At 39.6% G+C, this 15295-nt stretch overlaps 1 protein-coding gene across 1 annotated transcript in view; it reads left to right on the top strand.

Annotated features, from left to right (window-relative positions):
* Positions 1–344: 344 nt before the first annotated feature.
* LOC114644348 (cystine/glutamate transporter-like) overlaps positions 345–15295 on the top strand; it is a 621881-nt gene continuing 606930 nt past the window's right edge. The window contains 4 exon segments of the mRNA XM_051924039.1: positions 345–388; positions 891–958; positions 7412–7582; positions 14254–14380. Of these exon segments, the coding sequence (XP_051779999.1) occupies positions 345–388; positions 891–958; positions 7412–7582; positions 14254–14380 (410 nt within the window).

The following is a 15295-nucleotide window of genomic DNA, read 5'->3' as shown; positions in this document are numbered from 1 at the left end:
ACAGCAACACGTGGGGACTGGCAATACTGGGGGAAAAAAACACGTGGTCGTATGTATCGTGATACACTGCAGAACTATAGCGCGTCTTTATGTAAAAACCGCAGTGTCAGGTGGGGGGGCGGTAGGGATGGATCCTGAACGCGACTGAGACAATGAAAAGTGAATTTTAAAAAAATAAAGCTAACCTTTACAAATATCATAAATTACACCAGCTGTTACAGACTGAAATCAAATGTATCTTTTTATTCTAAAATAGTGAAAATAAGAACACTTCTCAAATGGAGTTATGCAGGATCGAACTCATGACCTTCTGATTCCCAGTCAGCGACTGATACTGTTAGGCCATGGAAGCAGAGATAGTTAACTCATATCAATGTCTCACACTAAGGCGGGTTTTTTTGGCGATGGCTTTTTTTTGTACCTTTTGTGAACGTGTTTCTTTGATATTTGGACTTCATACATTATATAGTTTATGCCTACATTTTGTCATTTGCTACTAGAATATATAACACGTTTCTGTTTTAACAATGTGTTTACACAGATTACTGTAGAAATGCAACACATATGAAATGCGTGTGTTTCAAATAACAATCTATTATTTCTACTCTAAAACTCCACTTCACTCCCAGATAATCAATCAAGGCAAGAGCTGGGAAAAGCCTGTTTACGTTCTAAGTCGTTGGGGGGATGGAATAGCCAGCTACTGGCAGCTTGTCTTTATCAGTACATTTAGATGACAAAAGACGCTGGCGGAGAGGTGAGAAAGGTTTTAAGAAGCGATTTAAGGTGGGCCGGATCTACGAGTTTTTTCGTAGGCTCTGGTAATTCTAGTGTTAAAGACGGTGATCAGCATGAGCTCAAGCGCGTGCAGAAGGAACTCCGAGTCCAGCTCAGGGCAGCGAAAGAGCAGTACAGGAGAAAGCTGGAGCAGAAGTTGCAGAACAACAGCATGAAGGAAGTGTGGGATGGGATGAAGATCATCACTGGCTGCAGCTCAAAGCGGGGTACCACCATCGAGAGAGACGTGAAGAGAGCAAACCAAATGAACATCTTCTTTAACAGGTTTGACCACCCTAACCCACTCTCACCTCGGACTACTGCACTCTCTACACATCCTTCTGCTGATACCAACATAGGAGAGACATCCCCACCCACAATTACAGCAGCGCAAGTGAGCAGAGAGCTGAGGAAACTTCGTGCCAGCAAAGCAGCAGGTCCAGATGGAGTATCGCCACGACTGCTGAAGGTCTGTGCATCAGAGCTGGGGGGTCCTCTACAGCGCATCTTCAACCTGAGCCTGGAACAGGGGAAAGTCCCGAGGCTTTGGAAAACATCTTGCATCACCCCAGTCCCAAAGGTATCACGTCCTGGTGAGCTGAATGACTTCCGGCCTGTCGCTCTAACATCACATGTGATGAAGACCATGGAGCGGCTGCTGCTTCACCACCTGAGGCCACAGGTCCAACACGCCCTCGACCCTCTGCAGTTCGCATACCAGGAGAAGGTGGGAGCGGAAGATGCCATCATCTATATGCTACATCGATCCCTCTCCCACTTGGACAGAGGCAGTGGCGCTGTAAGAATTATGTTTCTAGACTTCTCTAGCGCCTTCAACACCATCCAACCTCTGCTCCTTAGGTACAAGCTGACAGAGATGGGAGTAGATTCATACCTGGTGGCATGGATTGTGGACTATCTTACAAACAGACCTCAGTATGTGCGTCTCGGGAATTGCAGATCTGACATTGTGGTCAGCAACACAGGAGCGCCGCAGGGGACTGTACTTTCTCCGGTCCTGTTCAGCCTATATACATCGGACTTCCAATATAACTCGGAGTCCTGCCACGTGCAAAAGTTTGCTGACGACACTGCTATCGTGGGCTGCATCAGGAGTGGGCAGGAGGAGGAGTATAGAAACCTCATCAAGGACTTTGTTAAATGGTGCGACTTAAAGCACCTACAACTGAACACCAGCAAAACCAAGGAACTGGTGGTGGATTTTAGGAGACCCAGGCCCCTCATGGACCCTGTGATCATCAGAGGTGACTGTGTGCAGACCTATAAATACCTGGGAGTGCAGCTGGACGATAAATTGGACTGGACTGCCAATACTGATTCTCTGTGCAAGAAAGGACAGAGCCGCCTGTACTTCCTTAGAAGACTGGCATCCTTCAACATCTGCAGTAAGATGCTGCAGATGTTCTATCAGATGGTTGTGGCGAGTGCCCTCTTCTACGCAGTGGTGTGCTGGGGAGGCAGCATTAAGAAGAAGGATGCCTCACGCCTGGACAAACTGGTGAGGAAGGCAGGCTCTATTGTTGGCATAGAGCTGGACGGTTTAACATCCGTAGCAGAGCAACGGGCACTCAGCAGGCTCCTATCAATTATGGAGAATCCACTACATCCATTAAACAGTATCATCTCCAGACAGAGGAGCAGTTTCAGCGACAGACTGCTGTCACTGTCCTGCTCCACTGACAGACTGAGAAGATCATTCCTCCCCCAAACTATGCGACTCTTCAATTCCACCCGGGGGGGGGGGGTAAACGTTGAACATTATTCAAGTTATTGTCTGTTTTTTACCTGCATTTTTTATTACTCTTTAATTTAATATTTTTTGCTGCTGGAGTATGTGAATTTCCCCCTGGGATTAATAAAGCATCTATCTATCTATCTATCTATCTATCTATCTATCTATCTATCTATCTATCTATCTATCTATCTATCTATCTATCTATCTATCTATCTATCTATCTATCTATCTATTTGAACTGCTCTCATATGGCAAAGGCTTCAGAGCCTTTCCTGCATGATGACGTGATGATGATATCATTTTTAAGATGAAATGCAGCAAAATATGTTTATTACATTATACAGATAAAATGTTAACATCATTTAACTAATCAATATTTTTAATAATTAAACATGTGAGGACACGGTGTCGCAGCGCTAGCAATGAGCTGCCACCCATTCAGGGATTGTTCCTGCCTCGCACTGTATTCTTGCTGGGACTTGCGCGACACTGGAAGGATAGATGGATAGAATAATTAAACATGTACTTTAAGATATTTCAATGTTCCTTAAAAGTTTTGAAGAATCGGAGTTCTAAGCTTACAGATGGCTTAACGTCTATTACTGAGCTGATTGTGTGGTGATTGGGTACTTGGAGAAAGAAAAGGAAGGACAGGAATTGGGAGTTAGTACGTTTGAAAGAGACAGTTGTGCCACACGGCTGGGGGTGGTGCCCAGCCGGGACGCCCAAGAGGACCGGAGGAGGGCTCACGCCTCCTCCAGACCATGAGGGGGCGACCGCCCTGGTTGCTGTGGGGACCATGGGTACAGAGTTTTGAAGCTCAACACTGTAGGGGCCTGTGGTCACCGCCAGGGGGCACCCCAATGCCTGGAGAGCCCTGGACCTCAGCACTTCCGCCACACCAGGAAGTGCTGGGGGGAAGAGGAGCAGGGACACCCGGAGTGCTTCTGGGGACGCAGCCAGCACTTCCGCCACACTGCTGCGTTTCGGTGGAAGATTGCCAGAGCACACCTGGAGCACATCTGGGGTACAATAAAAGGGGCCGCCTCCCTTCATTCAGGGCTAGAGTTGGGTGGAAGAGGACGAGGTCTGGGAGAGGAAAGAGGCAGCCTGAAGAAACGAAAGGCATTGTGTGTTGGCCTGGACTATTGGGGTGATTGGTGCTGCGGCACTGGGTTTGTGTGTTTGGGAATTGTAAATAAATGTATGTTGGACTTTAAACGATATCTGTCTGTCTGTGTCCGGGCTATTTCCCACACAGTACTGCTGCAATAAATTATTTCATCAAGGGTTGCGCACGGCCCAGGAATCATCTTGCGTGAGGCATGAACAATCTCTGGACGAGGCGCCAGCTCATCACTATCACTGCACCACCATGTTTAATACATGCTTTAATTCCTATCATCATGAAAATATCAAGTATACATCTCAGTATTTAAATTATTCAGAGAGCTGTAATATCATGAATGTAATGGATCCTGTATTCTGTCAGAGGAAGAGAAAGCCTGTTTAAGAAGCACATAGTGATTCACACACACAGAGCACATAGAAGAACACATACAAAACAAAGCATTCAGCGTGCTACTTTAGTTACGATGGTATCTGAGAAACTAGTAAATTAAACGATTTTTAGATGAAGTTTATGATGTTCTACTTTAATTACAAAATAAACTACATGATTAAAGTGGAAATTTCGAGATTAAAGTTGACATTTCGAGCTTTTTTCCCACTGTGTCCCTATTTTTTTTTTCTTTTCTCTGTACCCTAATAAGCTTTCATATAACACTCTGACAGTGGGCTATGACTTGCCTTTTCATGGCAACTTTGATATCATATCATATCTGACAACTTTTTTATTTCGGGCACTGTGCAACTTTGTGATCTTGAGCTTTCGAGTTTCTCCAACACTCTATGTCACTCAATCAACTTCCTTTTGTTGTTTATACCACTGTTTAAACCAACAAATAGTACACTTTTCCTTGCCTCCACTTGGTCTTTGCTGAAATTCTTCTGTTTCCCCCGTGCTTTTGCCATTAGCTTTTCACAGAACACTGAGCTTAAGGGATATTTATATTGGTTTGCATATTCAAAGAGGTGTAAACCTAGGAGGAGTTGGGGAGTGGCAGCAGGCACATGCACGTGCATTACTTTTCACACTGACCGGGATTTATGTAGAGGAAGAACGTGGAAGTTGGTGGATGCACACATTTATGCATCTGGATTTTTTTGTGCGTACGAACATTTCCGCTTTTGTCTGTATGCCATGTTTTAGTGTGAATTCTATGCACGGCGTTATGCATGAGGCCCCAGCTGTTGTCAATAGCTTCATCCGAGTTATAATTTGCAGTGTAACCTGACACTAAACAAAGTTAAGTTATTTCTCCTACTGGATTTCTTACAGCCGTATCACTGGGGGTGGGGGGTGGGTGTTGATCGTCTTATATAATATATTGCCACACATGTGCAAATAGGAGGCAGCTAAAGGGATTGAGTAAGTGTAATGCTACATCAGACCAGGGGGTGGCGGAGTGTGCTGGCTGTCTCTCACAGTTCCTTGCAGACCATTCCCAGGTACTGGCACCTCTGATGATGTCACTTCTGGTTCAGGCACATTTGATGATGCCACTTCTGGTCCCTGAAGACATCACTCCTGGTCCTGAAGGTGTCACTTCCGGTTGTGGCATAAATTACATAATTTACTGCACCAGCCTTTAAAATCTCCATCTTACCTCCACTTATTCAGTTCTGTTTTGGACTCAGTCTTGTGAACAACTTGATTTATTTCAATCTTTTTGTAGCCAGGAATATAATATACAGTTAGCTGCCCAAAACCTTTGTATATCTGTTTGGAGTCGTTTTGTGACAATATTTATATAGATTCGGTTAAGTAATACGCCACAATAATGAACAAATTCATTCCCAGAGTGCGAATGCCCCCTGAAGGACATAGACGTTGAGGCAGTAGCATGATAGAATGAGATACCAACAGATCTAATAAAATAATAGCAAGGTAGTCTGTTCTAGCTTGGACAATCTGGAGGTAGGTAGTAGCATGCTGAAGAATGTTGGCTAAGCTGCTAGGTATTATCAACAATGGGTCAAAATCTCCATAGCACACACTGGTAAACCTGTGAAGTACCTTCATCACACGACTAACTTTTTTATGGTGCTCTTGCAGTGTTTCTTAACTGTTACCTAGTTTTTTACACATCATCTAGTTAGATTTTGCATTGCTATCACTTTAATGTGTACATATTTACTTATTTATTCTTAGAACTGTTTGGCCTGAGTGTAATATGTGTATATTTGATACACAGGCTGCTTTAATACAGCAGCTTCCCTTTAAGATCCATAAAATATATGCCTATCTATCTATTAATGGATTGAATCCATGAGTAAAACGAATGACTAAAATGTACATTGGCTCCAAATTTATGTTTTGCAGAAGCACTACACAAAAAGAAAGAGAAACCAGGAACAAAATGGAAGGATAATATAAAATTATAAGCATCTATGCACATCAGGAAGTCTTGAACATCCATAGTCCAGAAGTTTTGAGGCCATTGTGAGCTGAGAGAGAGGTGGAAGCAGACATATACTTCTTATGCTCTCTTAAGTACCAAGAAATTAAGAAGTGGTTCCAAAAAGTATAAATTGAGGTAACACAGACATTCTGAAAATATTAATTCTGGAAAATATTAAGGCTGTTACGTGTCTGCCTGTCAAAAACAGAGTCCTTTTAACACTCCAAAGCTGTTCCCAAAATTTGCATTATCATTATCATTAAAATAAGTTGCAAAATGGATAATAGTGGAAACAAGATTGCCAAGAGTTATGTCAAGCAATGGCTGAGAATATCATATCTGAACTTCATTGCAATGGCAATACATAAACAGTAGATGTTGCAGGGACATTTAATGACACAATGTTGGTAAGAATATAGCATACAGTGCATTCATAAAGCATTCTGACCATCACACCTTCTCCACATTTTCTTACATAACAGTCTTACCCTAAAAATGTATAAAATTCTGTTGCTAATCATCAAACTACACATAATACACTATAATCAAAACTAAAAAATATATATTTTAAAACTAAAAAAATAAATACTTTGTTGAAGCATAAATTCTTCTTGGGCACAATGTTACAAGCATGGTACACCAAGATTTGTGGATCTTCTCCAGTTCTTCTCAGTCATGTTTTGTCAAGTTAGATGGGATGCATTGATATACCTTCATGTTCATGTCCCTGCTGAGATGTTCAATCAGGTTCATGTCTAGGCTGTGGCTCAGTCACTCCAGGACATTCACACACTAGTCATGAACCCTCTACTGTATTCCCTTGGCTATGTGATTCAGGTCATTGTCATGTTGGAAGGTAAACTTTTGATCCAACCTGAGGTCCCACATTGTGTCTGCTGCTGTCTGGATAGACTGTGGTTCCTTGTCCTGCAATGGACTAGGTAGGCTTAGAAAATGGGTTAATGAATTGATCATGCTGTGTGAAGGTTAAGATATTGAATGGGTCGCACATCTGAGTGAAGATGATCTGTGTAATTCAGTTCAGTTCTGTTAATTTCACATTTTCTGGTTCATTGTTAAATGATAGATATAACCATTTAATTGTAATATATATCACTGAAAGAAATGTTTACAAAATGCAGTTCAGTCTCACATTAGTGAGTGGAAACCTTTGCAATGGTATCCAGTTTTACAACTTTATTGATTTCCTTGTCCTAGCCTTTTTCTCATTTACTTTGGAAAGCATATGTAGATGAGCGGAATTTTTTTATTTCCACTGGGCATTGTATTAAACAAAAAAGACAGGAGTAGTGGGACAGCAACCAAAAACACTTTGCAGAAATGGCAAATACAGAAACTGTTTACTTGAGGAAAAAAGTCAACCTTCTGGGATCAGTGTGCATTATTGTAGGCTCAGTCGTAGGAAGTGGGATTTTTATTGCTCCCAAAGGTGTCCTGAAAAACTCCGGCAATGTGGGTATGTCTCTTATCATCTGGATGGCCACAGGAATTTTCTCTATTTTTGGTAAGTGAAGGAACACTCTAGTCTGGGTAAAAGATTATCAGCAGCTGTAAAATATTGCAAATTTTTCAATGAACAAACGTGAGCTATACATTTTTCTTTGTTATTTGATTAAGGAAAACCAAAACTTGGATGCAAGAAGTCAATGAAGAGTTTTTGTTTTACATTTTTTACAGTACTGGTGTTTTAATTTAAACTTTTAGTTTATTTCTATTGTTGTATTGTGACATTACTGTACTGCCAATTTGTGGTCACTAATCCTTGCAAGTGCCACCCTTTTCCATGTTGCTTTCATTGGCATCACCATATTGTTGTTGGTAATAATATATATAGTGGGTCATGGGAATTGTTCATTAAGCTATGGAAGATGATGGCACACTCAGACTAGCACCCAAGCTTTGTCTGCTAAACTAAAAGCAATATATTTATGAAAGTAGAGGGGAAAGGAATAACAGAATAACTTAAGACTTTTTAAGTTTGCTTATTGACAATGAATTGTGGCTTTTGTTTTGTATTGTGACACTTGTTTTCTTGTGTTTTCTTTGGCACTTTGACCCCTGTGAATGAAATAAAAAAATAAAAGAGTTTGACTTTGGGATTCCAAATTGGATTAAACAAAACTGAAAGACTTGAATCATTAGCCACTTCACATATTAAACCTGTCTAACTAATCTTGCCTCTTTCCCAATTACAGAGATGACCTGTTCATTTCCTAAAATTGCATATACATACAAACTAGCCCTAATTTGGGACAGATTGAAATATAAGAGGGTTGCAGATGTTGCCTAAAATGTGACTTTGGACATCCAAATTTTTTTCTGTCTGTTCACAATCATAACCCTTTGTTTCATTAAACTATGTGTTGTCTAGGATTTTTTTAATGCGGTCATATACTTTATAAAGTAATGCATGTTATATGGCTGCTTGGAAATGTCCTTCTTTGCTGGAATGGAGAATGGTTCTTTGATTTCAGACTCCAGCCAACTTTCTGATATTTTGTTCAATTTAAAAGTTCAAAACAAAAAAAAAAACCAAAAAACTTTTTTTTTTATTTTTGATTGTTCATGTTAGTTGGTTAAGGAATCTACCTTTCCTTTCAGAAATCAAATTGGTTTGATTTTACTTTTGGTTTTGACCCCATCTTGTTCATAGACTATGAATCATGCCACTTCCATTGCTTGATGCCTAACTTGATTACTTCGTTTTTTGTTTCCTGCCAGTCACAGCACTTATGTTCTTCAATAAAGTTTCACCGGGAGAATGATGCAACATGAAACATAATTTTAATTCAATTTATTATGTTTTACTTTGTTTTACTATGGTTAATTACTCGCTGTAATGTAAAATAGTTAGTTCTATTATGTATATGTAACAGTTCCTATGAAAATCGCAATCTGTTTAAATTGTACATCCACTTCCCCATGTGCGAGTGGCAGATCCGCGAAGTGGCTAGTGCATAGCGCCCACCCAGGGGTTGGTGAGTGAAGCGAGCAGGGGGCAGAACCCCCTAGTTATATTAAATGTTAATAGTGCTGTTGCATCATAACAAGAAGACTGGGGATCAAGTCCTGGGTTCTCTCTCTTAAAGTTTGCATGATTTTCTTTTGTCTATGTGGGTTCCCTCTGGGTGCTCTGGTTTCTTTCCACAGTCAAAGATATGCAAGTTAGGTGGATTGGCGGTGCTAAGTTGGCCCACGCATGTGTGTGTATCTGTGTGTGTATTTATGTGTGTGTATTCACCCACAATTGTTGAGCACCTTTTACAGGCTTTGTTCATGCCTCCAGCTTCCCCATGACCCTGCTCAGGATAAACTGATTAAAACAATAATAATAATAATAATAATAATAATACATTTTATTTATATAGCGCCTTTGCCATGCTCAATGCACTTCACAGAGTTTAAGAAAGAACAGTATATAGCATTGTACTAAACCAGATAAATAAATAAAGAAGAGTAAGATAGTAATTCAGAGAAAAGCCTAACAGACAACATAACTGATGGTCTAACAAACACATACAGGTTACATGAGCATCTTGACATTGAGGTAAACTGAGAGAAGGGTAATAAAGTCAAATAGAGCTATAATCCTTCCCGAACAAATGAGTTTTGAGTTGCTTTTTAAAAGAATTCATGGAGTCAGCTGATCTAATTAATTTTGGTAGGTCATTCCAGAGTCTGGGCGCTATACAGCTGAAGGCCCTGTCACCCATGGAGTGTAGATTAGTGTGGGGTACAACAAGATTGCCAGAATCAGAGGACCTTAGTGGGCGGACAGGCACATGGTGATGGAGAAGGTCACTGATAGTTTGGCGCAAGGTCATTTAAGGCTTTGTAGGTTATTAATAGAATTTTATATTCAGTTCTGTAAGACACAGGGAGCCAGTGAAGACAAAGCAGGATGGGTGTTATGTGCTCGCTGCTGCTGGTTCGAGTAAGGACTCTTGCAGCTGAGTTTTGAATAAGCTGGAGCTTTGATATAAGATTAGAAGGGGCACCTGCCAGTAGGGAATTACAATAATCGATGCGGGATGTGATAAAAGCATGGACAAGTTTCTCAGTGTTAGAAAAGGAGAGGAAGGAGTGAACATGTGATATGTTATGGAGGTGAAAGAAATAAAGTTTCTTAATGTGATTTATGTGGGCGGAATAAGAAAGGAAGGAATCAAAAATGACACCAAGATTCTTTGCAGTAGAGGCAGGTCTGATGAGATCACTGCCAAGATAGACTGGGAAGGAGCTCATTTTATTAAGTTGCACTTTAGTCCCAGAGTGCAGGAGTTCAGTTTTGTTGCAATTTAATTTTAAAGAGTTCTGCTCCATCCAGGTTTTAATTTCACTGAGGCAAGTTGTGAGCTGAGAAAGCTTCGATGAAGTTCCACTTTTAACATTGAAATAGAGTTGAGTGTCATCTGCATAAAAATGATAACCCAGTCCAAAGTTATGAATAATATGGCCATGGGGAAGCATATAAATACAGAAAAGCAGAGAACCGAGGACAGAGCCCTGAGGAATTCCTTGTGTGACTGGCACTGAGCTGGATCTGCTGTTGCCAAGACTAACAAACTTTTACCTATCAGTTAGATAGGACTTGAACCACTGGAGGACAGTGCCAGAGATACCCAGCATGTTCTCCATACTGGACAGTAGAATGTCATGTCTGACAGTGTCAAATGCTGCACTAAGGTCTAACAGAATTAATATGCTGGTTTGTCCAGAGTCTGCTGCCATAAGCAAATCATTGGTTGCAGAGCAGTTGTTTCACAGCTGTGCTGTGCTGTGAAACCAGATTATTAGATTAGTGGATGGATATTATAAATGAAAAAAATGTTTGATGACTTCTCATTTGTAGCATTATTTGAAAGATATTAACAATATCTTGGAATAATGTAACTGACATTGCTATACAGGTTAATGTGAAATAAATTTTCCATTTTCTTAAAGCAATCAAAGCAAACTTAGGGCTTGGAGCTTATGAAGGCGTTCCCGTTGGGGTAGCAGTTTGTCATAAAATATGCAATAATAAGTCATTTGGTTCAGTAAAATTTTATAGCATTGAGGTCTCACATGTGTTCAATTATTTGCACAATACATTTTTTATTTGAAATGTTTGGTACGGTATATATTTTCCAAATGATTCATAAGCCAATTTATGAAAAATTATGAAATTTTGTGCATTGATTCAGAATCGTTCAAGACAAGGAATCGTGATGCAGCTCAAAATGTTTTTGTTTTTTGTGTTTTTCTCAAAACTAGGACAAAAGATTAAACAGATGGGATAGAAGCCTGTAACAGGAACAACAGGACATAATGAATAAAGGAGGCAAGGGAGATGCCATCTAGTAACCTGGGTGTGTCGGCCGGAATGAGCTGCCGGCCGTCTATCACACTCCTATGAACTTATCTAAACTTCATTTTGTCTTTGCAATGACAGCTGATAGCGGATAACAATAATGCATTAACTAAATCCATAATGTTAGCTACCAATACAATTAACCAACTTATGAAGTTAATTTGACCTAATTGTTATTATTGTATGTCAAAAGTTGTTTGCTGGATGCTTTTTCGCAAATTAAGCCAATAACTAGTAAGCAGGAGAACCGTACATGTGTGGTTAACATTTACAAACATGTCCTCAATGCAACCACATTCACGGCACTTCATATGTCGACTAGTGTTAGCAGCCTTTAGCAACGTGTAGAGGTCCTGTGGTCTTTATGGCTGTAACAGATAATCCTCAGCCATGTGACAGCTAGGTCCTGTAACATCAGATAATATTTGTTAAATGTTCAATATCAAAACTTGATATCACATAAGGATATTGTTACTCCATTGTTACTCCAGTAAAGTGCTAGCCTTTAGAGTAGTGGCAATTGGCGTAACGTTAATTAACTTACTGGAAGTTGGACAAATTTAGATCTCTAAACATACAGTTAGGTCCATAAATATTTGGACAGAGACAACTTTTTTCTAATTTTGGTTCTGTACATTACCACTATGAATTTTAAATGAAACAACTCAGATGCAGTTGAAGTGCAGACTTTCAGCTTTAATTCAGTGGGGTGAACAAAACGATTGCATAAAAATGTGAGGCAACTAAAGCATTTTTTTTAACATAATCCCTTCATTTCAGGGGCTGTACCTGCAAGTGCAGCATGGGCTGCTTCTTCATGCTTTCATTTCATTCTTTTTTGTGCTTCTGACTGGTGTTGACTTAAAGCCATCTCTCTGCTCGATAATGGAAAATGACCACAACAACCAATCCCAGGAAGGGTGCCAACCCACCGCAGGACACACACACACACACACGGGCCAATTTCAGAATCACCAATCCACCTAAACTGCATGTCTTTGGACTGTGGGAGGAAACCGGATCACCCGGAGGAAACCCACGCAGACACGGGGAGAACATGCAAACTCCACACAGCGAGGACCTGGGAAGCGAACCCAGGTCTCCTTACTGCGAGTCAGCAGCGCTACCACTGCGCCACCGTGCCGCCCTCTTATCATCCATTAATAATAATAAATTTCACTTTAAACACATAAAGCAATACGACAGCATTCAGAGTTGCACTTATGCCTTGTTCTCTAAAGGGTTTTTGTAAGTCAATATAATTTAGGCCAGAATGCCTAAGCTGGATCTGGAGAGCTGGGGCAACATAAGTGAATCAAATATTCTGCAAGGTCACAGTGACGAAAGAAAGAAAGAAAGTACTGACATCATAAGTTGTTGTTTTATGTGAGCTGTATGATAGCATATCAGTCTGTTCTGACTACAGTTTAAATAATTTTAGTGTAAACACTCCAAAGATCATAATACGAAAATGTTAAGTTATGCCTGTAGCTGTCAATTAAAATAAACCTTTCTAAGAAAGAGTAAAGGAATATTTTACCTTGTTAATTTTTATTTTAGCAATGTTCGTTTCTGACCAGATAACTGGTATTCTAAGTGTGGTGGATTTGCGTTTTCTGAAAGCAGACACTCTGCTTCATTCTACTTGTTCTTTAGAATAGAGACATAGTGTTAAATTATTTTACAGTATTAGCCATGTCTGCTCCCAAGTCTTTCATGCTCATCCCTTGAGGATGAATAAGTGAGATCATTCTAAACATTGCTATAAATCGAAACTGCTGTTGACAATTCTAAGGAGTAATAAAATCATATAGTCTAAAATGATTTGATTTTTGCAATGAAATTATATTTCTTTTTTGCTTCCAGAACCTCAGAAAACACATATTCGACATTATTAATCCACATATTTACTAACTGATCCTGTTTTGTTAGTTTTGTTAGACACTGAAATGTAATAACATTATAATGTAAGCATTGCGCTGAACATAAAGCCTGAAGCAAACGAGACCATTCAGTCAATCAAGTACATTTGATTTGTTACAAGTTAATTTGTCCCAAAATTGTATAACAATGCATTTTTTCGGGTTTTGTGTTTCAACAAATATGACTCCTTAGTTTATTTTTGATTTGTGAATGCAAGAGACATTTGTCATTTATTTAGGTTATGTTAAATTGATAGAAGTATTTTCTTGTTATGTTAAAATGTTGGCCTATATATTAATGCATAGTCTATGGGATGTTCTATTATAACCCCCACAAGCTAAACTGAAATGGAATATTCTAACTATTTCTTGCCCCTGTGACTACAGAGTAGTCCCAATTTATAATCTGCCTTGCAGTAAGTAAGGCATGCAGGGCACTCAGTTTTAAACAGTGCCCTACTGAATGCACCTTATTCTGTAACGAATCGTTTTGATCATATTGAATGTGCTGTATGTAGAGAACGTACTGAATGTATTAAGTAAAGCATATATAAGTTTACCATAGAGAAATAACACAACCTTTAAGTATAAAAAGCAGCTGAAGTTTAAAAAGAAAAAGCTAAGTTTGTAGAAGAAACAATTTTTCCTTTTTGCCTTTCATTCTGCATGTGTAACAACTATTTTCTCTATTTTTGTGTGAACTGTTTTGCTTTGAATTTTCACTACACACTTTTATAATGAACTTTATTGGACTAAGAAATTTCTTTTCTATGCATCTGACTTATGCTAATCCTGTTTTATCAACTGAGTAGCAGCTCAAATTTGAGATCCCAGAATAGACACAGCTACAATGAATATTGTTCCTTTTCACTTACAGTGCGGTCTTTTATTGATTCCTAGGAGCCCTGTGCTATGCTGAGTTAGGCACAAGCATTAAGAAGTCCGGTGGGCACTACATTTATCTTCTGGAAACCTTGGGACCCTTGCCAGCATTTCTTCGTCTCTGGGTAGAGTTTATCATGGTCCGGTAAGTGTCTGTGAGATGAAGGTGCAGGTAATACATTCTGTATTTTCTAGTCTTAATGATTAAGGTTTGACAAGTTCTACATTCTAGAAGGACTAATGGACTGATGTTACCTTCAACATAAAAGTTTAGATTGTGTCTGTAGAGTAAAGGTGCTGGTACTTGATGTGGTCTATGGAGAATATGGAATAATTTTACGAAAAATTAGAAAACAATGAAATTCTGTATGTTATGATTTTTACATCAGAAAATCAACCAGGATGGAAATTTACTGACTCTGTGCCACAGAGATTAACAAAATAAAATGTTTAATTTGCTGTCGTCACACCTCCTACATATACTGAGCCCCTAAAAGGCCATGGCCAAAAAAAAAAAAAAGAAAAAAAAACCTCATATGTGGAAGACCTTATTTGCATGTTGCAAGTTAGCATGCAAGTCGTAAATGTTGGCATAACTTGCAAACAAGCCTCTACAGCTCAGAATTTGTTTCAAATGACATTAGGAAATGAAGTACCAATGTCGGGTTGCAAGTATACAAATGATGCTTTTATGGGAAAGACTTGGCTTAAAATATAAAACCTATGAGTTCCATGTCAACTTTCCAATAAGCCACACAATAAAACAGATAAAGCTGCTGAAACAGAGTAGGGGCCTCATGCAAAACGCCGTGCGTAGAATTCACACTAGGCATAAGGACAAAAGTGAAATGTGCATACGCACAAAAAAATCCAGATGCATGAATCTATGAGTATGCCAACTTCCACGTTCTTCCACTACATAAATCTCCATCAGTGTGAAAAGTAATGCACGTGCATGTGCGTGCTGCCACTCCCCAACTCCTCCCAGAATTACGCTTCTTTGAATGTGCAAATCAATATAAATAGCCCTTAAGCTTAGCGTTCTGTGAAAGGACAATGG

Source organism: Erpetoichthys calabaricus, chromosome 1 (genome assembly GCF_900747795.2).
Source record: "Erpetoichthys calabaricus chromosome 1, fErpCal1.3, whole genome shotgun sequence".
Lineage (NCBI taxonomy): Eukaryota > Metazoa > Chordata > Cladistia > Polypteriformes > Polypteridae > Erpetoichthys > Erpetoichthys calabaricus.
This window is presented reverse-complemented; position numbering and strand designations above follow the sequence as displayed.